Source organism: Falco naumanni, chromosome 14, assembly GCF_017639655.2.
Source record: "Falco naumanni isolate bFalNau1 chromosome 14, bFalNau1.pat, whole genome shotgun sequence".
In the NCBI taxonomy this organism is placed as follows: domain Eukaryota; kingdom Metazoa; phylum Chordata; class Aves; order Falconiformes; family Falconidae; genus Falco; species Falco naumanni.
In genome coordinates this window covers 4,952,857-4,978,938 of record NC_054067.1, presented here as the reverse complement: position 1 = coordinate 4,978,938, position 26,082 = coordinate 4,952,857, and the positions used below count along the sequence as shown (strand labels likewise).

The 26,082-nt window shown below is 41.8% G+C and overlaps 2 protein-coding genes across 2 annotated transcripts in view; one reads left to right on the top strand and one right to left on the bottom strand.

Annotated features, from left to right (window-relative positions):
- Positions 1–26,082, bottom strand: part of PSMD10 (proteasome 26S subunit, non-ATPase 10) — a 60,159-nt gene that overhangs the window by 29,238 nt on the left and 4,839 nt on the right. The gene's annotated exons all lie outside the window — the stretch shown is intronic.
- VSIG1 (V-set and immunoglobulin domain containing 1) lies at positions 1,429–24,771 on the top strand. Its single transcript, XM_040614248.1, has 8 exons — positions 1,429–1,562; positions 4,913–5,073; positions 11,210–11,317; positions 17,696–17,894; positions 19,438–19,593; positions 20,308–20,427; positions 21,453–21,579; positions 23,046–24,771. The coding sequence occupies exons 1-8, from the start codon at positions 1,514–1,516 to the stop codon at positions 23,227–23,229; spliced, it is 1,104 nt and encodes a 367-aa protein (XP_040470182.1). The 5' UTR covers positions 1,429–1,513; the 3' UTR covers positions 23,230–24,771.

Genomic DNA, 26,082 nt, shown 5'->3' with positions numbered 1-26,082 from the left:
CCTGTGGGAATGCTGTAGGAAGCACTGAAGTCAGAACTAAGGAAAAGACATCCTTTATAAAACTTTTGAAGATGGCTTATATAAGAATATAATCAAACTCCAACATCTGCCCGGAGATTATTTAGGCGTCTGCCATGCACAGACATATCTGGCAGAATAAAATCCACTGAAGTCCATAAACCTGATCCCAACAGTAACAGATGCAACCAGTAACTCACCACTTCTACACTCAAGAATCTACCACCACATCACACCAGAGAAGAGGGAAGCCTGGACACACTCTCCCCTTCAACCACACACTGCCAGATGCTGAGCCACCCCTGCCAGAAGGGCTTCCCCAGTGGCGGCACAGCCCCTGCCATGGAAAGGCTGGCCACCCTTGCCGGCCACGAGAAAGACGGGTTCGTCAGGATGAACTAGACCCATGTTTTCCACAAACAGGGAAAAAAAAAGTCATCAGCCATTTTAATTGTCTTGGTCTCAGGTACAGGCAACGTCTAAGAAGCAATGCTGCCCTCTGTTACGTCTTCAGCTACTCACTCGCGCATGGCTGGGGACGTAGGTCCAGCTACTCCATCGCAGCTCAGGGCTTTGGATTAGCCTCAGTCAAATGACACAGAACAACGCAAGCAAAGCCGGCTCCCGCAAGAAGCTGAGCACCTTTAGTTCCTAACGAGCTTCAGAGACTTAGAGAAGGTGTTTTGCATCCAGTAAGGACAAAGAAATCTACTGTAAGTTATTGTAATTAGTTCTTCAAGTCCTAACCTTCATCCACTGCTTTTTCACTATATAAATCAGGTATTAAAATTTTAATACAAATCAATATATTCACCTCATCATTTTGTATTAGTAGCATCCAATTTCATGGTCAAAAACTAGATGAAACAGATTTTATTATCAGTTTAGAAGATAACCTTTATCTTTATTTCAGTGTGTTACCTTATTGATGAGTTCAATACAGAAATTTCAAGGCAATCATGAGTGCAATGTAATCATTCTGGATAAAACTGTATGAGAAATAGGTTTTAAAATGAAAACGTACTAACAACACACTATCTCTACATGCCCATTTTAAAAAAGAAATTATATCATTAACAGGAAATAAAGATTATTACTTATTCATATTAGGCCTGACTCCAACACGGGTAATCGGATTGACTGCGAAATAGCTCTACAAACACTTTTCTCGTACTCAGAGGAAGTATTTACGTAGGCAAATACTGCTGGGCTCTGGCAAAAGTGGGAGAATTTGGGCTTCTCTGATTCAAAGATTTATTATTGACAAAACCGTCAGTTGCTCAAACCCCACAAAATGGTTTCAACTGAACAGTCACACCACTAGTTGGAGAAAGGCACGCATGCGATAAGGAAGGAGAATGAAAAAGCTTATTGACGTGCTGACACACAGCTGATAAGGAAAACAAAAACCCACTTAAAAAAAAAAACCAACAGTTGAGTTTTAGTCGAAGTCAAGAGCAGCATCTGGTTTCCTTTCTCTCCCAACGTCAAGAAGATGTTGGCAATGATGCTGAAGCTATTTCCAGTTCTAGCCATCCTTACAGGTAAGAATAAAAACCTGATCAAAATAGCACTGGGATAAAGGAACTTGTTGAAATAAGAGAGCAGGTGAACCTGACTGGCAAACTAGGAGAATATTCAAGATTTATTTCAGGATGGAGTGAAAATCGTGGCTATAATGCTATGTCATTTGGTGAAATCGGCAAGCTGACCGCTGACTGGTAAGAGTTCTTTGCTCAAGGCCAGAATTTTAGCTTTGGTAGATTAATGCTTTGTTCTAAAGCCAGGAAGAGGCAAGGAGCTCTCGCATGGAGCGTTACGGTCTTTCGAGCATTTCAGGGTTCGGTTTTCTCATGTTTGGCTTTTGTCTCCGCTTGATAAAGGCTCTGGGAAACGCTGCCTCCATCCCACCCCAGCCAAAAGATTTTTGGGGATGCTTAACTTTAAGCATGCAAATAATCCTTTGGATTTCCCCTCAAGTTAAGTGAGGATGTAATACTTTGTGGAATCTAGGAATTATATGGTATTAATATGGTATATTAAAGATTATGTATTATTCATGTTTCAAGGACATTTCATTGTTCTAAGCTTTATTTTTAATATATACAGAAGCAGACATTTTAAGTCTAATGCTCCACATTGATGAACAGCCTCTGTATCCACTAAAGAAAGTGGAAGTTAGTTTCCACATTTGCTTTTCAAGATGGAATTATCTCATTTGGATGCCAGAGAAATATTTTAAATAGTTGCTCCTGGCATTTCAATGTTATCTCTCTCACACACACATAAACCCCACAGGTTTTTGCCTTAGAAATGAAGAGTAATTCAGAGTTAGTGCCAATACTTTTCAAAACAATGTCCTCTAATTTTAAAGTTCTGGCTTTAAGACTAGCAGTGTGTCCATACTGATGGGTGCCATGGACTGCAGGTTTCTGTAGTGGCTAGGAAAAGGTCAGCAAACTTGGATTTACTTTGTGAACATTACCAACTGCATGGGACTTAGTGCAGGTGGGTGAGTCCCAATTAACTGCAATGACTTTCTCTACAGCGAGGCAATGGTCTTATGCAATATCAATGGGTAAAAGACATGGATCAACTATTTTAAACAAGTTACGGTCCTGTTCACACTAGCTTTTTTCAATGAGATACTCTGTACTCATACGCTTTTTTTTTATTTAAACCAAAAGGCTACATTTAAGCCAATGTATGAAATGGAATTATGAGTTTGAAATGTAAACAGTGAACTAAATGCAAAGCAAAACTTCCATGAACTCCTGTGATGAGGGAACAGGCTCTGTGAGCCCAGTTCACTTTCAGTCAAAAGCTCCATCTTGCAATTAGTGATGGCTTTTAATAGCCTTGCTAGACAATGGAAGTTTGATAGGGCTTGGCTTTATATTTTTACTAGCCTGAAGCCTATTTAAACTAAATGTATTTCTTCAAAATATACAGTTTGATGGAAACTAGAATGCTTTGTGGAGTCATTTCTGCTAAAATTGACTTATTCTGGAAAACCTTATAACAATCAGGATCTGTGGCACTCCTGACTCCAAAACCAGAGAATAATAAAGGAAGTATGTGGCACAGATGACTGGAAAATGGATGTTTTCAGTAGAATGACATTGTGTTGAAAGACGGTAGATTTAACCCTTCTGTGAGCAGAAAATAAATACATGTAAACCTGGAAAAATTATTGTGGCAAGAAACTGTCATCCCCTGGTTAACTCTAACTCTTACAGCTGAGAACAGTGACCTGAGATATCTAAAATAACATTACATGACTTTCATATTAGATCTCAGTAAGGATTAAGCTACTGTGCACTCACGGGACAAGCAGGACCTGGGATCCCCTCTTGCCCCAAGGCAGGTTTGACATATTTAGGTCAGTCTCCAGCCATTCCTGTGAGACTGTCTTCACATGTAATATAAATTTGCTGTAGTTTAAATCCCCTAGTTCTCATCTTAGCCACCAGCAACACAGAAAGTAGATGACTCCCTTCTTCCTCGCAGTGACCTTTTACTATTGAAGCCATCAGTCAAGGAAAACAGACCCCGAAGACTTCAGACTCTAGGTTCAGATAGGTTTGCATATTGTGGCAACTGACAAATTTACAATATTTACATGGTTTAAAATGGTCAAAATAAATTAAATTTCTTTTTTAAACAATGTTTTCTCTCATAGAGCTAATAATGGGAGCAAAATGCTCGTTGGTATTACTAGAGGTTCTGCTTAAATTCTCAAAAGCAGCACCTGAACATAAGATGCATGATATTTCATTAAGAAGAATATTTTTTATGTTTTGCCTCTATCATTCGTATGTGCCCAAATGAAAATTACTATTATTATAACATGAAGTTCTCACCTTGCTTGTTTTGCATAGAAAGCTCTGAAAGACTTGTATTTTCCATCGCATTCAAAAGAAATATATTCTCCTTCAGAACCTTTAGTTTTAAAACTGGACTCGGTGATCTAGCAAAACCCTGGAAAGCCCCTTTTTTTTCTGGCAGCTGTAGCTTTCTTTGTTGCTGTATGTCACCACTGCTAGTAGCTTATATATGGAGGACAGAATCATAAATACTGTAAGATGGTGCTTGATGCCTTTCATTAATATGACTGCGTAGCCAAGTCTGATCAGAACATCACGGGAAAGGGCTCACAAGTTATGTTTGCTCCCTTTCTGCTTTGAGAACAGAAAGGGTTGATCACAGGATTTCTCACAACCCACATAATAAAAGCAGTTCCAAAAAGCTTTGTTTGATGTTTCCAATGTAAAAGCACTGGGAAAGAACAGCTTCTGCATGTGAGCCCTAAGAAACCTAAACAAAAGCAAAGTAATTAGCAAAAGCAGAGAAAGGCTGCTGGGCTCCAGCCTGGGGGAACCTGGCAGTGCCACCGAGTCCGAATCAGAACATGAGAATGTCAGGAGAGGTGACAGTGCAGGAGATGGTGAGCCAAGGTAAAGGAGAGCAGACATCTAAACAAAAAACTGGGGGAAAAAAAGGGCTAGAAGGGTGTAAAAGGGGGCTAGACCCAGTGGTGCAGGGGAACGCTGCAAGGGCAGAAGGGCTCAGCTTGGCCACAGGCTCTTTGCAAGAAGACAAGTCTCGGCAAGTGAGAACAAGCATGTTTTTAGAAACCCTGCTTTCTCAGAGTATTATTTGTTGTAAGGTCACAGGTATTCTGTGGGATTTAATTCGCTTGTTAGCTTTTACCCACTCCCAGGTTGTTATCACTAAAATTTTCCACACAAAGCCCAAGGGAAACTGTACTGAAAAGGAGAACGACTAGACACGTCCTGTGGGTTTCTTCGATACCGCCGGGAGCAAAGCACCGTCACACAGCTCCCGGGGCTGGCCCCGTCTGACCTCTCCTCCCCACACTTACTGCCCGCAGGCCCCGTCAGCGGCGTTGTGGTGACCGTCCCTGAGAAGGCAGTGAATGTCACTACAGGTGGAAACGTAACCCTCCTCTGTACCTACATGGATTCTGGACCGCTGGGAAATTTCTTTATTCAGTGGAGCTTTTATAGTGCCAAAGAGAGCCAACTCCATACCGTAAGATATTTATTTATTTATTATTACTATAAAGTTATATTCAAGATATCCTTAAGTCCTCAAAGAATCTCGTTACATTTGATAGTGTTATCATGTTATCCTCAGTACAGGCAAAGGAGGCAGGTTGGTGTTCCCACCCTGAAGACATGAGATGGAGATGCAATGAAATTTAGGGCCAGATGCACGAAGTTATCTAGGTTCCTAGTTCCTACTGGCATGCCTGAACTCCTTTAGAAACTTCTGAGAAGGAACAAAAGAGATTCAGATGCTCAAAGGACTTGCTCTAAGTCACACAGGAAGCGTGAAGCAAGGACCAGGTGTCCAAAAATCACACAAGCACTCCAGCCCCTGGAGCTCCCTTTTCTCTTCTCTGGCAGATATTTCCTGCCATTGTGAAGGCAGCTTTCCTGGCGAGACACCCCTGCCTACAACAATGTATCCCCCACTTAAGGGTCAAATGAATGCTCCTTGTCTCAACTGCTATCGTTGCTACAAGGCGGCTCAACAATAAGCTGTCAGTGCAAAGTGAGCTGCGAGTATTTTGGCAGGACTCTGTAGAAAGTTGTCACAGCAGGAAATCTGCCACAGCAAACTCGCATCGGTATTTTGTGGCATCCCACGGGTGTCATTGTGCTAGCAGAACAATTACAGATCAAAGGCAAATGCTCCTTGCCCTTCCTGAGACCCTGAGAGGCACCAGAGCCAAACAGCATCTCCCCCCAGGCGTGTAATGGGACCGCAGGGTAGGTTGGAGCATCAGCACAGGGACAGCATTGGGACTGTGCAGGAGACCAAGTACTGAACAGCTACGTGCTGTAAGCACTGCCCGAGCCTCTCACGGGGCTGTGAAGACCTTGCAGAGCAGCCTGGCCTGCCTGGAAGGAGTCGGGATGGGATGTGTAACTCCCTGTATGTCCTCACACTACTGCCCAGGCTTCAAGAGCTATCCATTAATCTTGTTTTTGGGGGAAAATGAATCCATAAACCTCACCCCCAGCATAACACACAGTTGCCACCAGCTCAGTCCTGACAGGTGCTGAGCAACCAGCAACACCTTCCTTTAGAAGATGAAAAGCTGATTATAAGTGTTACTGCATCCTTGAGGATGACTGTGATTTTTTTTTCCATGCCCCGGTGTCAGGCTTATGCCTGTTAGGCAGTCAGTCCCTTTTCTCTCACGCTGGTTTTATCCCATTGCCAACATTCTCTTTCGAAAAGTTCATTCCTCCTGCCTGGTGTTACACCTGAGAGTTGGAGTAAAGAGATTTGATTTTGAAAAGTGTCACGGTCCACCCGGATGATATTCCTGTAATGTTCGCCGGCTTCCTAACAACGTTACGTTGGGAGGTTTGCCCCTGCCGACAGAGTTACAGCTTCTGTTTGGTTTATTGATGAGAGCAGCGTTAGGCTGTCTGTAGTTTGCAGAATGTACAGAATGTGACATCTGGCATCGAACAGCAATAGTCAGTAGGTAAGAAATAGCAATTTAACGTTAAGACACCACCGCTCACCCTCCTGCAGTGTATCACTGCCACTGTGCCAGTGCCAAGTACAAACACTGGGCCCATCCCAAACCCCGGCTCTAGCTGAACGCCACACCAACGTGTACACACCTTGCCTGACTAATTATATGAATAATTGTTACTCACTATTTGCTTTTTTTCAAGTTGAAACTATTCTATTAAATGAAGAATTATTCACGAAAGGGTGGTAGCTGCAGGCTTCCAAAGTAAGCTGTTTATAGTACAATATACTATAGTTTTGATCCAGTATGTTACATCATAAATTTTAATTACTCATTCAGGTGGGAAGTACAGCACTGAGCCAGGATCAAGCCCATCCTCTCCAGATTTGGTTAGAGTCTCTGTTTTACTGGTGTCAAATATTCCATATTGCAGGACAATAAATGCAATGCATTTTCTGCTCACAACCAAAAGCAATAAGCAGACTGTAGTTGCAAGTATTTTAGAGGGAGAATCAGACAGTTTCAAGAGATCCAGGAGGGGAAAACCATTTGTAAACTGTGACCAATGATGAGAAAACACCCTCTGAGGATTGTAATCTTAAAATACTGTCAGTGGTTTAGAATATGCTCAACAAGAACTAACCGATGTGAGGCTACCAAATGTCAGGGGGACCTTCTAGATCAATCCCTTCAGCACTCCCTCCCGGCTTTGCAGCTCTAATCCCGTTCCCCTCGAACATGGAGGTAAGATTTCCTCTCGCAGCAGCGCCCACTGCCCTTGGCTCACACACCCACGACGCTGGGAGGGTACCCTGCGTCCTCCGAGTCTGCCGGGGGACCGTGGCACTACTCTTCTTAAAATGCTTTTAGCATCCCATTCAGTCCTGTATTCCTTGACCCTGTGTCCTTTTACCACAACATGGCAATTCCTTACCATTTTGAACCTACTCACAATAAAATGAATCACGTTAATGCAAACACTAGGAAGAAAGGGCTGTGCCTGCTGGTGAAAAGTACGGTTTAAGAAGTTACACAGCACAGCTGAACATGAAATTGGATTTTCAGCCTCTCTCTGGACTCACAGCAAGACGTTCCTGGTGACTTTTCTGAGTTTCATGAAGGACTGAGTGCCTGAAAGCATGAAAGTTTTTCTCCTACAAGTTTAAACAAAAAATAATCTCTTTTGACAAACCTGGCTTTGCCCTTGTTGCTTGGCACATAGCTGATGTTAAGTTCCACATTTTGTTCCAAGTAGGAAATATATGCATGGCAATGGGGGAGATTGCCAGCTTTGGATTTCATTGTTTAGATTGAAGAACACTAAAATGCAAGTCAAAAATGTGTTTAATATGCTGATACGATGACAAAACCAACTGAATTGAAGAAACTGGCACCATACCTTACTGAATACCGGAACAGTAGCTTGCATTTTAAGTGGGAGATAATTACTGAATTCTATGAGATACTTAGATTCTTCTAAAACGTTAGTAATAAGCAAACACACGCTTCCTTATAATTAGCATATATTTTCCCTGAAAAAGATTGTGGAAAATTCTGGCACCAGTCAAAATTTGCTGTTTTATCAGCAACTAAATGGGTAACATTTTCAAATTCCATTTTTTAAAGTTGAAAACTTCTGCCAAATATTTCGAAGACAGGAGACTCAAAATTTCTCCAAAAATCCAGAGAAAATACATCTTCTTATCCCACCTGCTACAATTTTAAAAAATTCTAACATTTTACTAAATGCTAGATGTCTTGATGACCATGTTATTCACATGGGTCATATAATCACAACAGTAAGATTAAGCAGATAGGATGTTCTCCATAACAAATGGTGTGTGTGTTTGATATTGATTTTACTGAATAATGTTTATTTACATATTTGAGAATATGGCCCTTTCTGTCTACAGTGGCAGCAAATAATAGCACAAACTGTGGAATGTTAGAATTAATTAAGGCAAATTTATGTCGTTAAAATGCTATTGGCTTGAAGCATGAATGAATGTGAGCTTTAAACGACTAGATTTTAGGACATAATATATAATAAGCACAGAGGCCATAAGCACCCTGTTTAATAAGAATGTCAGTATTTTACACTGCTATTTATGTTACAGATTTTGCAGTGTTTTGAGATATGTAACCTTGGGTACAGTCCTGTCTGGAGCAAAATCAGTAAGATCAGCATCAGAACTAGCGCCAGTGCTCATGTAATGCCCCAGAGCATTCAGCAACAGATTTTACCTTGCCTCAAGGGGAGGCAGAGCGGTTCATTACTTGCAGACCTGGTGCCGATCCGCCCCCCAGCACTGCCTTTGTGAAGCTGGCTGGTGCCTTTTGCTGTTTGCTCGGGTGTTTTCATACCCCGTGCCACGCTGCCCACCTTCCACACTGCTGGCGCAGGTGCTCGACAGTTGTCACGGCAGTTACAGCGCAGAGGACGACAAACCACAAACAGGCTGTTCAGAGAGAGAGATGATGGTGCTGAAAAGGGGGGCAGCAAACAGCGGAACGGCAGGTGTGCGCAATGCTGTTTTGGAGACAGTGTGGCTATATATAGAGTGCGAATACAGAACTTTTTAATTGGAGCCTAACTCTGCTGTTCTCCTGAGAAGTTTCCCCAGTGGAAATAATTCCCCTCATTTGAACTAAATAATGTAAATATCAGTTCATGGAAAACAGGATGCCATGTGTATTTTTAACTTTTTCTTCTTGCCATTCACCCCTTAGCAACATGTCTTTTTAATGATAAACTTAATTTTTAAATAATAACTCCCAGCCAAGGATCTTGAGAATTTTCCAATACTGAGCTATCTCTATTTTACGTATAGACAAACTGAGGCAAAACCACTACTTTTTCAGCTCACCCAGGCTAACACAGTACATCACAGCCTGGCCTGGGTCATAAGGTGAAGTCTCGACTCCTGCTCAGATCTGCGTCTGTGCTTCATTTCATGCTCTGAGTCACTTGGCTGGCCTCGGTGTAAAGCACCCAAGTAAATGTTCGAAAGGTTGAAGCCTGCTGGTGACTCCACACAGGCGAGGCTGCAGCCTTGCAAAGCTAAATACAACTCCTGAACCTGACCAGGGACACACCTTGAGCCTCTGGCCCAGCCCACCCGCAGCAAAAGTAAGTGAAATTACCAGAGATGCTGCGTGCTTACCCAAGATATGCCCAGGGCAGAATTCTTCATTGAAATTTTGAATTCACTAGATGAGTAAAGGTCATGCATGACTATTGTAAGAGAAACTGAATTGTTGATAGACTTCTTATGAATATGTTTTTCTCTTAGAAAAAGTGAGCCTGAAATATTTGCAGACGGTGACATAGACACTGCTTTGGTAAAGCTACTGACGGGCACTTGAGAGGGAAAGAGCTTTAGCGGCCTGTAAGAGCAAGAATATCTTCCATTTATTTTATATATTGGCTTTCACCCTCCCAGAACCTGCATTTCTCTTGTACCTGTACTACCAAGAAAGTATTATCTAGTGGATAGGGGCAAGGAGGGTCTCACTGCGAGTCACAGAGAAGAGGAAGATGGCACCATGCCCCTACGAGAAGTCTAGTCATGTCCTTATGTGACTCACTCTGCAAAACTTTCACAGGTTGTGTCACGTTGTTCAGGAACAGGGGACAGGGTGGCAGAGCCCAAGGCAGGAAAGAGATGCAAGAAGAGCAACCCAAGCGCAGCTGTCTCTGCTCCTTTCATCCCAAGACCCCAAATGCAGATTACCAGCAGTCCCAGTGCCGGCACAGTGCTGCTGCCCAGCGCAGAGCAAGGCACAGGCACAGGCACTGGGCTGCCATGTGAGAGCCAGGGGCCAGCCACCTCTCTAAGTGTGGGGCTCCCATAAAAACTTTTGAAAGAACAAATTCCTCCCCATGTAGTATGAGTAGTTCTTGAGACCCCATCGCATGCTTTCAGCCACAGGCAACCGAGATCGTGTGTTGCAGAGGCTGTCAGTGCTGCAAGGGCCACGGGACTGGCAGCAGAGCAGTTCCAGCCCATGAACAAAGATGAGCTGGTGCCAAGCACCTCCTGAAGCAGTATAGGAAAGCTTCCTGGAAAGGGCCTCTCTTATACACGAGCATTTTTTTTTTACCTAGAGGCGAGTGTTTTAAACCAGAGTTTTATCTAGCACTTAGATGACTGAGTAGATGTTTAAGAGGAACAGCTTCATGGAAAGCAGAGGCAACACCTCCAATGCGAAGGCATGGAGATGCTGTTGTCATGCCATTGCAGAGTGACTCCCTGGATGTCAGTGGGATTATACTGTGGTCTGTCTGTGGTTCTCTCTGGCACTAGGGTAACAGTCTGCAGAGAGATGAAATAAACTGACACACTGAAGAAGACAACAGTGAGAACACAAAGGAAAGTGGAGATAAGTAGATAACGATCAGGTTACAACTGGTGCATTTGGAACAAAGATTAGACTTCAAACTTAGTGTGCTTAATTTTAGGTAAAACTCAGAAATAAGATTCTCTTGCACCTCACTGCTGACAAGGCTTAAGAAATCTGCAAAATCTGCTGAACACAAGGCACCCTGCCCTTGTGAGCAGCACTGATGGTACTGATGGGGTGCTGTGCAGGGAAGAGGCTCTTTGATTTTGGGGGAACATTTAAAGTCTCATTTAACTCTCAGATCAGCACATTTTTACTCAAATACAGCATTCCCCGTGTCATGGTATTCTGAGTATGGATGAAAAGTCAGTCAGTCATTGTCAAAAGATGGTGTATGTGACAGATGCACGGGGAAGATGTAGCTGGAGACACAAGGTAAGAAAAAAATCACCCCAATCTTAACAGCAAAAAAGACCTAAACAGCTTCTACTATGTTTATGCTACTGCTAGACCTGTAATTATGTTCTGGATTAAAATCTTAAAACCAGCACGACTAAGATAAACTGAATCAGATGCATCATTCCAAATTTTTAACTAACCTTATTTTTTATTGCATTTTTCTCCATCAAAATTACTTTGGATGTAGCTGTTGTTTTTTCCCACAGCTATTCTAGGTGGCTGAACTAACACCTTCAGGAATATTCTACTCAAAGGGTATCTGAAGGGCAAATCCACATACCAAGAGCCTCTGGGCTGCATGTGAGCAAGTCTGGATAGCCCCAATTTGGGGCTACGTGCTTACATTGAAAAAATAAAATAGTCATCCTGGGTCTTCTTTCTAGAATATAACAACATTGTGAGATGTGGTGGATACAGAAGGACACTAAGCTGCCTGCTGAACTGGCTCCCTCTCAGCTGTCAGCAAAATGTCCCAGCCATAATCCACTCCAAACTCTCCTTGACTGCAGCGGGCTTCCTGCCTTACCCTGAAGTCCAGGGTACAACCCAACGTACATTGAGATCTAATAATAACTGCTGAAGAGCAGTTACACCAAATGCACTACGAAAACATGTTTCTGCTTGATGCACCAATGGTTCAGCCACAGGAATGATACTGTGAGAACATGAAAGAGCTGCTCCTCAAAAGCGTTTTGCACCCGTTAAAGCTGCTGAATGATTAATCCTCTAAAGGCTTTTGACTCCATCCCTTTCTTCTTCTACCAATGCACAATTGTGACAAGATGCTTCTAGTCATTATTAACATCCTCAATTACCCATGCAAAAAATCCCAGTAATGCAGGACATGATATCCCTATTACAGACTGGCAGATGAGGGTTTTGACAAAAATGTGTGAAATGAAGCTGTGGTTGAAAAAGGCATTTAGGGCCAGACTCAGTCACGTGACACATGTCAAAGAAACCAATGCACACGCTGAGCATTTGCTTTTTTATCTAGACGAGTTCAGAATCTGAGCCTCAGGCTTTAATTAACACTTTTGAGCATGCTACATTTGTTCCCAAATTAGATGGTAAGATGCTTAAGGGAGTGATGAACATTTTTCCCCCTTGTTGTTATTTTATAAATTCTGTCTGTACTCATAATTCAAAAAGAGATCATGATCTCAAACCAGTAAAGTTAATACCCTCCTTTGCATTTATCAGTGAGAAAAAGGCTTTAACAGTTCTTTTTCTAGTAGCTTGAGAAAATATCAAACAGAAAATGATAAAACAAGCCTATGATGGGGCCCTCTGAACGCCTGAGCTTTACAGCTCTCCAGGCAAAGACTGTGAATCAGATGCTGAATACATCAGCCTAGAGAAATGTCATCGAACAAGATGCTAGAGCTTTGCCTCTGCTGGGGGGGGGAAAGTGAGAAGGGGCTGGTGGAGGGAAGACACAGGTACTTGGAAGGAAGCCATGCCCTGAAACCGCCCCCAGTCAGGAAATCAAGACTTCTGTGGAGATTAAGTGGGACATTTTGTAACACATCTTCAAGTACATCTCATCTTAACAATTTTGATATCCAGATGTACTAGACATGTACAGCAATGTGATGCAATGACACCAGGAGATGGGGGGTGGGAGGAATATTGACCTGGAAATTGTGAATGAGTCCATCCAAAGACATTTGAAAGACACACTTATGCAAATTCTAGTATGTATTTATCCTGCCCCAAGAAGAAAGGAAGCAGATGGAGGCATATTTCTTCTAATTTACTGCCTGCTTTTTCCTGCACCCCTGCCACACCCTAAGGAGGAAGATCTTTCTGTAGAAGTTCTATAAAGAAAACCTGTAGGTGGGTTCCTCACTCTCTGCCAAACATCTGGCAGCCTTTGAAAATCCTCAACTCAGCATCAGCTTTGCCAACTGCTTCCTCTGCAGGCAAATACTTTCCTCACGATCACACTAGAAGAGGAGCAGCCTTCCCACAAGTCAGGCTAAAGGAGAAGAAAAGGACATGTGATTTCATGTACCAGATTCTTCAGAACTGGGGATACAAATAATCTTGTCTCCATCATCTCGAGTGCCTTGAGATTAACAAGATTTTCTTCCAAACGAGTACGATCATTCCCAGTTTCTCTGTTCTGTTTGTAACCCAGCTCCCCCAAAGAAGAACACCAATTATTGACTCAACTGCCATGGAGGTCTGTGAGCCCAAATCCTTTTCTTGGTTGCAGCAGAAACTGTGCCTGGCAATGCAGAGTAGCGATACCACTGCCTTAGAAAGTCAGGAAGGATGGCTGCTGACGTGAGCGGCTTTAGGCACTGCCTGGCCCACGCGCTGAATAACCAGCGAAGCTGCAATCCTTTCTAAGGTCAGGGAGACGTCTTCTAGGCAGCTTAGCTGTTTTGCAGAAACTGGTGTTTCAGATTGTGGAGTTATTAGGGACAACATTTTCAGGAGTGATAATCTCCACTCTTTTTTCTGTCAGTTGTTTGATTAGTCATCGCAGGCAGCTGCTCCCATGAAATGTGAAAAGGCACCATTATATAAAAACTTGTGTGAGCAAACTAGCTGGTAAGGAGAAGCAGCAGCCATTACTGGATTGTTTTTCCACTGGTAAATCATCGACTTCACCAGAGCTGCTCATGATTTGCCTGAGGATATAAAAAGCTTATTTTTTTTCATGAGAAGCACAGCAGATTTCTTTTGTATTTTTTTACATTCAAGATGTTGCACTTTAAATATATTTATCACATCAAATTAAAAAGGCTTCCAGGAAAAGTTTACCATTGACTAAATTTACATTTTTCCCATACAGACATTTTAGGGACATTTTAGGTAAAATGGAAAGAAATGTCAATGAGATGTGTGTCTGTAGGAGGGAACACTAGCTGTCAGTTGCCCCAAAATAAAAAGACTCCTGTATCTTCAACAGAAAACAAGATTTTTACTTTTGAAACAGAAAAAAAGATTTTTGCAAAGATTTTCATTTCAGCTTTTTGAAAGCTACAAACGTGAGCTTTTCAAGGACAGCATAAACCCACTTTGAACAAGGGTTTAAAATATCCATTTTGAGTGTATTGCTTAAAGTGGGCTACGAATTCACAGCCAGTTAACTGAAACATGTTCCTCTTAAATGAAATTTCCTTCAATCCACCCATACCTCTGGGACAAGATATACACTCAGTAATTACTCACAACATTACTCAGCCTTTTTGGTGTTTACCACCTTCCTTCAGGGAACAGACTCCAGAGCTAGTGAGATAAGCATCATACAGGAGCAGAAGAATAGAGGACAGGCAGGACCCTGCAGAGGAACCAAATGCGTTTCCTTAAGATCTTCCACTACCTTTATGTTCATAGCTGAAAAAAACTACCCAGAAAGCTTCTGTTTAAATCCGTGAGAAGAACAAATATTCCCTGTTGAGTTGACACCTGTCTCAGATTTAACAGTGTATACAAAATATTTTCTCTGCATGCATTCAGACAGGAAGAGAGAACACAGGGGATTAATTTTTCAGTGTATTGTATGAGAGCTTAGACAAGTAATGCACTCTAACTTCACATCAAATACACCGAGGGGCACTCGCTCCTCTATAATGTTTACTGGTATGCCCTGGCTGCATTTAAGGCTTGTAGTGCCAGTCCTATTGCCCATAACACGTGCTATAGCTAAGCTGGCACTCAGCGAGCATCTTGTGCCAGCCCAGATCACTCTGAGGGAGACTGAGTAGAATTTAGCCCCTTTTTTTCCGTAACCAGGCCTTTTAGTAGGATATAATGGGCCCGCCTCTCCTCTCATGCTGCTGCAAGTCACGCATTACTTCATTTAAGTCATTGTACAGCTTAATTTCACATTAGTGTGAAAAGCTGATGGAAGCTCTTTCCCTGCCCTACTCGGACAGATGCAACTGATTGACGGAAGATGCAAATCCAGCCCACCACTGCCAAGATCTGTGTAGGAACATAGCTCAACGAGGAGCCTGAAGTCACAAGTCACAGTTCTTGTAACCCTGGAGTCTTGCAAGGACCAGTGTGTAACACTCTTGTTGCTCATACCCAGACAAATGTAGAACGAGGCAAGTGTGACCAATGTTTTTGTAACGACAGGTAGAGCTGGTTTTTGACGAGTGAGTTGCTTAAACCGAACTCCCTATTGTGGACACTTTCCTTCCTTGGGGAATACAAGGGTGTGCGCCCAGGCTCTAGTTACGCCACAGAGCTCCATCCCTAGACATCCGCAAAGCATAAAATCAGTTTTAAAACTGATAGTATTGCACACCAGCAATGGAAACTGGAAAACTGGAGAGCCTGTCCGGCTGTTCAGCAGACTGTCTAACCTAGTCCACCACTGTGCTAACGACTGAGCCTCTGATGCTTCCTCCCTGCAACACCAGTTTTCCACACGCTGGCAATGCAGTAGTGTAGGTTTGGTATTCAGAGCCCTGCATCAGTTGTACCTGGTGTTTGCAACCCTGGGGCAGGGAAAGATAGTCTGGCTGGCAAGTAGGCAGAATTGCACCTGAGATGGGGCCAAGCTGCAGTACCAGAGCTGCTGGTGCTGTGCAGGCTGGGTTCTGACCTTCATTTCAAAGCCTTATCATTGCACAAACCAGCTGCGCTCTGGCAGTTTTGGGGTGTAGCTTGCCTTAAGCTAATACAGGTTTTCAGATAACATTGCTTAAAGACTTCAGTCAACACTGTACCAGGGTGGATAAATGGAATTAAGAATAAATATTCTTAATTCAAAATGCAATCAGTTGATCTGCAAAGTAAAGCAAATTATACTTCTTGCCTGGGGACCTGCAGCGTCCCTGAAGGCAGGGAACTTTGACCAAAAGGAAATTTTGATACTAGTCAAGTGCGAATGGCATTTCACAGGAGTCTGTGAAGCTTTCTTCTACAAGCATTTTCCAGCTATTCCCATTAAAAACCATGCTGTTAGTCCAACTTCAATAAATACATTTACACTGCTGATTCTGGAATACTGTCAGTAGGAACGATGTTAGATCTATTTGGGTCCCAACCTGTAATTCTATATGGTTACCTCTCACCAGTTTAAAAAAATGACTGAGTATGCTGGAACTGTTCACTTTGCCTAATTAATGGAGTTTGCATGTAGACACTGGGGCATGTACTGCCTATCCCGACTACTATTGCTTTTACACAACTGAGAAAAATAATTGATGTTTCACAGTTTTCCACGTTAGCTTTGCTCTTTCAGATCTTGGTTTCACAGCACAGCTAGACTGGACAGTGCATTGTACTCCTTGAAAACTATCACATTTACCCCAGAGCTGATGAGACGCTGCAGTTCCTAAACAGACTCGAGGTCCAAGCCCCAGACTACCAAGCAAGCTCCACAATGAACACAATTGTAGCTCTCCTTTCACTCCACAGACAACAGGTTTGGTCTTATAATCTTATGAGGCCAAATTTACTCCTGCAGTGCTGTTAAGTACAATCAATGCTACTGAAATCAGTGAAACAGGTCAATGTTAAACAGCAAATTTTTATCTGGGAGGAAACGTTGCATTCCTTAGGGACATTTATCCTTACTAGGTCTATAATTCTGCAAAACTTTTTTTTCCTGTTTAGTAAAAGGGTAACTTCTTGGTCCCAAATAGGTGCCCGTCCAAGCACCGAGGCCAACAGATATTCTTGATTCCACCTATGGTATGAAAACAAAGTCCATGATACTGTCTCTGACCCTGATTACACAAACAAGGAGAACAACACGGTTGCTCTAACTGCATGTGTGATGATTCTGCTGGTGTTCTTGTACTGCATTTTTATTGCTTCCAAATTTACTGCCAACAGATCAGGTGCCTTGTTTGCTTAGACCTATGTCTTGTGGATTCATTTCAGTTCTCTGTTCACGAGCTTCTGTATTTGGAAAGCTCTGCAGCCATCTACCTTTTGCAATGACAGGTCCATTCTTGTCACAATCTTCTTCTACTGAACTGCTTATTAATATCACAAATTATCAGTGCTTCAATTAGTACCACTATTCACTGTGCATGACTTGGCATTTTTTCTCACAGAATTGTCATATAATGGTTTATGGTCTCACCTTTGTTTTCGCAAATGCATCAGTCTGTGACTGGAGTGTCCATAAAGAACTAGCTACTGTCCCTTTATACAATTGAAAAATCCCATTTCCGAAAAGCTTGTCTTTTAAGAACCACTAGAAATATATATTCAAATGTACCATGTTTTTACCTATGCTTTCTCAGAGGAAGGGACAAGAAAGGGGGTGACATTGCTTGGCTTAATCAGAAATTGACTATATTCCAAATATGAGTACCAAACAAAGCGACAGGAAGATCTCTTGTTATTAAACTAACAATTGATTCTTTATCACAGATCTATTATTATTCAGAAGGCCAGTCTTACTCCTATGGACAGTTTAAGAACAGGATAACAGCCGCAACAGGTCCAGGGAACGCATCGATCACCATCTCCAACATGCAGCCCTCTGACACTGGTGCCTACACCTGTGAAGTTTTCAGCCCACTGGGTGACACCGGCCAGAGTCAGAAAACTGTGATTGTCAGTGTGCTGGGTAAGCGCCTTTCCTCTCTATTGCCGTATTGTAGTTTTCCCCTCTTATTATGAAACACTGAATTCACAGCTCAAACTACGTAGGGGGTATAATAGGACTGTGATAAACAAGGCCCATGACGCAGAGAAAGGGCTCACTGGTGCGCTGACCCACGGGATTTTTCCACCGGCAGAACCGGGGTGCCCTCTGCCTTCCACACAAAGCAGACCTGGTGCCACTCCACAGCTGCCCCTGCCTCACCTGCAGTAAAACCCCAGTCTCCCATGAGTGGCCTTTAGAGTCACTTTGTGCTCTCAAAAAGCAACCTCATGTTAGCAGGTAAGCGAGCAGCTGCAATTACCCAACTTCATTACACTTTTCATGCTAGAAAACCAAGCGGTATCATCTTTGATTAAAAATAAAAGGCCCTTTTAGCTGGGATTGACAACTTCTCTCTGAAGGCATTACATCCAGCCCCAAAGACCAACATTTTTCTAATTTTACCTAATGTTGGCCAAGGTGACCTGTGTGAATCTTGGGACAGGCAGCAGTACAGCCCAAGGATTCTGGCTCACTCCAGTTCCCAGAAACTCTAGAACCTTAGCATGTGTTGACTGGAAGCACTACAAAGTCTTACTTTGGATAGAAGAAAGCCATTGTTTAACCACGAACAGGCAGGACAGAAAGGATGAAAAGTGGTGGAATGAGATGTTTTACTTCCTAATAAGACAAAAGCTTGTACTAACCCATCTAATTGCTTTTATATTGAGAGTTCATACCTCCTCAGAGTGACAAATCAAAAGTCACATGCGAACATGATAACCAACATCATTTGCCTGTCTCCCAGGGATAAGAGAAAGACCTATGTAAACTCAGTCCCTGAAAAATCAAAGTATTATTTGTCATTACTCATCTAAAACTCCCCCCCAAAATAGTAATGCTGGAGCACTAGAGTAAGAAAATTTACTTTTCACACAAAGACCAAGAAACATTTTTTCATTTATGCACACAAAATTGGGCTGTGTTCATTGCTGGTCTAGTCGGTACTCTACAGAATCACAACCTATCCATAGGTAGGAAATGAAAAATAATAGGTGTAAGCGAAGACAGAACCTTCTCCTGTGTGCAAAGTGAGGAAATGCTATCAAAACGGATATATTTTCTAACAGAACTGTAGTTAATTTATTTCCTCCACCACTGCAATATACTGAAAAAATCCCTCTTCCTTTATGTGGAAAAGCTCCTGCTGTGTCCCTAAAGAAAACAATGCTGCCAGGTGGCAGAATGGCGTATGAGGAATAGCGACTGGCCCATTATAATTGAAGTAGTAGGTAGTCTTCATCTCAACACCTCCATAGTAATATTTAGTATGCAAATGGAAGGCAAGATAATAAAAATGTATCCTAGGCCATGTACATATATCTAATATTACTCTGCACTCTGATGGAAATGTGTAGATGGGGGTCAGTTCTTTACGTACAGCAGCACAGTACCAGAACTTGAGGTGGATGCTTGCAGCCCTGGCTATGTACTCATGGTGTCTGTTCTCATTGTTATTTTACAGTCAAACCATCAAGGCCTTTCTGCAAAATAGAAGGGACGCCTGAAAAAGGCCACCTAACCTACCTCTCATGCAAATGTGAAGAAGGATTGCCTCACCCTACCTACCACTGGTACAAAGTAGACGAGAATACCCTCACGCCTGTGACCGAAAAATTTAGTACGTAACTACAAGACCACCATATTGTGTTGCAATATGTTGCAATAAGTAAGATCTGCAGTTCCTTAGCACTAGCCATTTCACACACTCTGTATCACCACATAGGGTGGTTAAAACTTATCCTCCTCTTCTGACAGTCAATGTCACAAAATTGTATTTTTCACTTATTCAAATTGACTGATTGCTGTCACAAAACAGGACTTTTTTTTCTGTTTGTTTTAATAAAAATTCTGTGGCATGTTGAAATCTTGTCTATGCCATTACTTTAGGTTGTTAAAATGGGAGATAGATTTATGCCTTTGCATCTCCCTTCCCTCTGAATTTTGAGTGAACTTAGAATAAATTAAATCAATTTGTCATTCAGATGCTAAGACCTCCATCCCCAAAATCTTCAGTACCTGTTATATTTTCATTTCTGAAGTTACACTGACAACACTGGTATCAATGCGGGTAAAACATCAGACAGGCAGGCTGATTTGTAGAGTAGTCACCTACTTCTCATGTTCTACTACACTCCTGCCAGATCCATTGTAGTAACTTCCTAGGAAGGTAAATGTTTTTTATTTAAAGAATATAAAAAAACCCAAATGAGTGAATAATCAAGAGAACCCCATTTCTAATCTCTTAATAGCTCTCAGTATTACCAACTAAAGGAAACCGTTTGCCTTCACAGTACACGATCAGTAACCTGTACCTGCTCTCTGTTTGTCACAGATCCAAACACTGGCATTCTTTACATCGGCAATCTCACCACCTTTGAAACTGGGCACTACCGGTGCGTAGCCAGCAACATCCTGGGCAACAGTACCTGTGAGCTTGACCTAACCACACACTGTAAGTTTAATGCATGAAAGTAATCACGTACTTGATGTATGACATGCACAGTTTGCAGGAAAATGCTGTAGCAACTTTAAAGCATAGAATTTTTTTGAGTAAGAACGGAACAGCCTTTGAAGAGCTCCAGAGTTTTCATCCAGGCATGCCCAGAATTTACATTGACCAAGACAGCTGATTTAACATCTCCAGCTTCAATTCCCGCTGGGATCTGGAGCTGAATCCGGCTCTGAGTGCTGAGTCTTTACTGAGAACCGACAGATGTGGAGTTTAGAGCAATTTTTTTCAGCCCACAGTCTCACTGCAGTCCCCCCGCCCCAGAATTTACAATCATCACTGAAATGTGGTAGTATAAGGACTGGGGGATTGTAGATGTCACCCCTAGCTAAAAATACTGTCATAATGGAAAAATACCTTATCCTGACTGCTCTCAAGCAGTGGTCAACCACATCTGCATGCAGATTTTTCAGCTAACCAGTACCATTTAACAAGAACCAAGCATGTGTTGTACAACCAGCCACCACAGACGTTCCTGCAATGGTCACTCAACTACTCAGCGGTCTAGAAAATGAAAAGCGCAGGTCAGAGCCAGAAGCTGCAATGCAGTGGAAATGGAAGGTTTTGGGGGCTCACAAACGATGAGAGCGTACATTTTACATCTCAGCTGAAAGACAGAGATAAAGGCAACCTGAACTTCAGAATTTGTTTGCAAGGACTGAAGAGCAAAGGCTTTCAACTACTGCCAGTGTTAACAGCCTCACGTTTCCCTTAGCCAGGCATAAACACAGGGTTTGTTGGGGTCGGGAGCTAACCAACAAAAAGGGAGGCGGCAAAGGTCATAAAGCACAGTCCTCTGGTTCCTACAGAATCTTTGGTCTCCCTCCTGGAAATACAGCTGTCAGTCATTTTTTTAGTTCTTTGAACCCAATGCTTTCTTTCTGCTAAAGGCTCCTCCACTAAATTTACATGGGATTTTGCTGTAATAATACTTTTTAGAAAGTCAAGTAATCTCTTTTTCTTTCCAGATTCAGACAGTGCTATTGTTGCTGGAGCACTAATTGGAGCAATCCTGGCAGCTGTTATCATTTGTGTTATCGTCTGGATTTTAACCAAGAAAGCAAAGACTAAGAAGTTGTCAACTAATGAGATGCGGTAAGAGTTTGCTTCATTTTAAGACGATTATTTCTGCGAAGCACTGCTGATAATCCAGCACTAAAGTAAAATGTAATTACTCTAAACATTTTTTTAGGGTAAATAATACAGGTTTTGAGAAAACTTCCAGAGTGACAATATTTGCTTTTGTACGACTTTAAAGCTGTTGTTCTTGTAACAGAACTTGCCATTACTCTCTTGCCTTTGTTTACAGGCAGCTACCACTTGGCAGTACCCAAAATAGTAGAGTAAATGGTTTTTTAAACAACACAAAATAAAAGCGGCAAGTTGGAAAAACAGGTTTTAGTATTTAAAAGTTAATGGTGACTGTTTAAGGCAGGTGGAAGAAGTAAAAGAAAAAGAATAGCAGCTAAGGGTTGCCTCAGCAAATTTATTGGGATTGGATGTTACTGGATTTAAACAGAGGGCTCGGTTCAGTGCTATTTGAAATTACAGGACACATGCTTGGGATACTTTAAGGCATCTCAACTGACAGGAGACACAAGGTTCAGGCAACAGAATAGAGCCCAGAATGTTCATTTTGATCCTGCTCTGGAAATGTCTTTTCCTCTGTGCTTCGGTTGCTCATTTTTCCCTTAAATTGCCAAATCTTCAGAATAGGGACAGCCTCATAAGCTATACAGACTGTGTTCAGCCCCATGATGTTAAATGCTAAATGAATACATGCAGCTGAGGCCACAAAAAATATTATGTCATCTGGATACTTCCCATCGCACAGGTCTAAGACTTCCTGATCAAGAAATCTACTAATCCAGACCAGTGGTTGGTCACTCACGCACTTGACTTTTGCTTTCAATGCATGTCACATTAACATCTAAATTTGTGCTCAGATCCTAATAAATCTTAGTACATTGAATTAATTCACCAGAGTCTGTGAAAGTACTTAAATGTTGGGAGTTGGTTTATTATTTTGATAAGATAAATGGAATTCATACTTGTTACTAAAAATATTTTCCTGAATGTCAGCTTTTTCTAAAATACTAAATATATTTTAAAATATTTTTCTAGATTTCAGCCTTTTCATAGCTCTTTTCTGGCCGCACTCTGGTTCTTATGCACTTGAATGGGACACCAGGTCTGCATGGAATTTCCCAGAAAGCTCACACCAAGCAGCGTGTTCTGCTACCCCTCCTCAGACGCTGTTTGCCAGCACTCAGTTTCCCATTCTGCTTTCCTGGTGTAGCATTTAAACATAGTAAAATCCATTTTATTCTAATGGGATCACTTAAACCAGTGATGCAGACCTGTCTTAACAGCTCACACTGTCACTCTTTCTGTCTGAGCCGCAGAGACGTAGCCTTTTCATGTGCTCTTGGAAAAGTCTTAATAATACGGGGGGTTACTGCTTAGACAACAGAACTACAAAGACTCATTCTTTTGAAAAGCTCTAGGGTAGATGGGATTTTAACATGTGAAATCACAATCCTCATCCTGTCTTCCTGCAGTGAAACGGCTCAGAAACAACCCAATGCAGAGTACGCTCAGGTACCTAATGAAGAAAACGTTCCCATGACCACTGTTCCACCAAGCAATGCAACAAATGAATACCCTAGTGTTGATGAAACAGCAGCCTCTGTAATCCCTGAAAATGATGAGAAGCAAGAAGCGGGAAAAGAAGAAATAGCCTAGAGTTTTCCTTGTCAGCTTTGGACCCCTTTATACAAAAATTGTTGTCATTGAATTAACATAGAAGCATGACTAAAGCTTAAAGGGGCATGTGTACGGTGAACCACTGGGCTGGAGATTGAAAAGGGTCTATACACACGCACTTTGTGAATAGCAGAAGATTTGGCCTTTAAAGTTAACCCAATTTCATTTATTATCTAGATGTAATTGTATACAAGGATAAAAAGACTATCATCCACATTTATCCAACCTATTTTGCAAAACGAATTAGGAAATGGGCTGAAGCATTTGACAAAGTAAGAGCTTTCCGGTCACCGATCAGTAATGCTGTATGTAGCCATACAGTTCTGAACCACCGCAGTCTTCTCCAGAAACAGCGTCGGCCAACCTCATGTTTCCCATGCCCCACGGACAATCATCACGGCCAATACATTGCAGTGATTAAAGGATCTGATTTTGCACGTCGGAAGTAAAAAGAAGTTTCATCAATGTCATCAGAGTGCAGAAACAGATATTAAGACCTGGACCAGTGAAATCTTGTGTGTCTGAATTCCACCTAAAGCTAAAAAAAAAAATATCCCAGAAACTGTTACGCTGCTGCTGCCTGATGTGGAATACATTTTGTTAACAGTGACCTCAGCTTTAAAGTTCCCAAGGCACCAGCATTCCAGAGTTGTACATTTCAGCAGCTCTGGTTTTCAATCTAATGTAACTAAAACTCAAGTTCAGACATTGATTGACTGGTTTCCAGACAACAGGAGCTGGAAATCTAACCCCCTCACAAGGCTGGTTATAATAGGCACACACAGGATCAGATTCCTCATGACATGCAGATCAGCTGCTTTCAAAACTTAGAAGTGAATAATGCCACACGCTAGTTTTGATTGATTCCTCTGCCTGAGACGATTTAAATCTATTTCCAGGCAACTGCCCTACCCACTAAGCAGCAGACTTGTGCTACTTTCCTTCTGGTGTCTTTAGCCCAGTGTAACTGTGACTATTGTCTGTAGGTGAAAGCATCAAGCAGAAAGGTAAGTAGTGTACATACACCAATAGCCAACAGCTGAGAAACGAGCACTCTCTTGGAAGGAGAAAAGGGAATTGAACCACATACGCTCTGATGACTAGACACCTCTTCTCTGTGGGCCTCGTTTCTAAGGTTAAAACACAGCTCTTCTAAAGGGCAAAGACCTACTTTCAGAAGAGCTCAAGGACCACGAGGCTCAAATGAATACAGACACACAGCCTCAGCAGCTCCCATCTGAACTACATGAGGTAGATATTCACTGACACAAGGAGACATTGGTTTCAGTCTCATGCACTGCAGAAAAAAGTACATGGCTCAGGGATCTGGAAATTTTTGGCATGTAAGTCCTTCATAGGATCTCATGTTCATAAATCCTAATATCATGAAACAGTTAAATGCAACAGTCATCTTTAAAATAGATAAAACAATACATCTGTGCTAACATTTTCAGTTCCCACACCTGTAAGTATTTCTATCAAGAAAGTGACCACACACAAAAAAAAGGCGGGGGGGGGGGGGGGGGGGGGGGGAAGATGTAAGGCATGAGGTCCTAAGTAAGATTCAATTTATATCACTATGCATAACTATTCATTACCCTTTCTATGCAGTTTTCTGGCTTTCAGATACTTGCCTTTGATATCTGCGTCCATTGTTTAGCCTTATTTCGGAGTAAAAGAACAATTACAGTCTTCTTACAATATTGTTTTAGCTAAAAACTGCTCGTACCAGATTGTGAGGGTCAAACCCTTACTAATACCAACACTGCCATATTCTATGAGTGGATCCTCACACCCCTTGCTCCTCAAAATATCCAGGGAAAAACTTAAGTCATGACCTGTACGGAAGTCTCTTCTTGATCAGGCATCTCTCTTACTGACCCTTGTGGCAATAGCACTAAGCCAAATCTGCAAACTCACAGCCTTCAATCTAGGTTTAGCAGCTTCCTGAAAACTTCTGATATTCACACCCAAAATTTTGTTAAGCATGCAAAATGACAAAGTTAAGCATGTTCAGTAACAGCAGAAGTATAAGTACTACCTGCTCCTGTTTGGGTGCCATTTTTTACCAAAGGTGTCTCCTAATAAGATAATTCAAATCAATTACTGGTCCAAGGGAGCCCACGACTTGGATGACAGTGGCATTAACTTTAAATAATTTCTTCCCTGACATTTCTAGGCATTCTTTTACTCTTGCCCTTTGCAGAAAAATATAAACAACTTTCTTCACGACGCTGCTGCAGCTGTACTAGTTCTTCTAAAGTCATCTCCTGTATGTATGTCTTAGTTGCATTTTCCTTACTGCAATAGCTTTCTAACTTTCACAACTCTGCAACAGCACTACTGTGATTGAAGAAGGGAACATATCATGTGGTCATTATGTGATTTTTTTAATCTTTCCTTACTCTCACCTCCACAAATTTCTCTGCATGTATTCCTTATATAACTTGCTACAGTAAAATAGGAGCTTACGCTGGTGACATTATAATTACCTTCTATAGCTAATACAATCTTACAGGTCTTACCTTTGCTAAAAAAAGTACAAATTGCTCGTTTTGTTAATGTTTTTATCTAAAAAGTAAGAAAACTTGAACACAAGTTCTAGACTAGTAATTCCTCTCATACTTGTAACCACTGGTGTGCAATGGACAGAATTAAAAAAAAAAACCCAAAAGCAAAAACAAGAAGCAAAGTGATTGCTGGGGGTGAGGAGGAAGGCAAGGAAAAGAACATTTCTTTGGAGTTTCTTAACAATACGGAGATATTTTTGTAAGCCTTCTGGCAGATGTTTTTTCTCATTATGAAGCTTCTCTCATGTAAAATAGTTTATTA

Coding starts and splice junctions, on each gene's coding strand:
- VSIG1 (XM_040614248.1), top strand. CDS start 1,514: ATGTTGGCAATGATGCTGAAGCTATTTCCAGTTCTAGCCATCCTTACA. Junction 1,563..4,912: donor AGTTCTAGCCATCCTTACAG/GTAAGAATAAAA, acceptor TACTGCCCGCAG/GCCCCGTCAGCGGCGTTGTG. Junction 5,074..11,209: donor AAGAGAGCCAACTCCATACC/GTAAGATATTTA, acceptor ACTCAAATACAG/CATTCCCCGTGTCATGGTAT.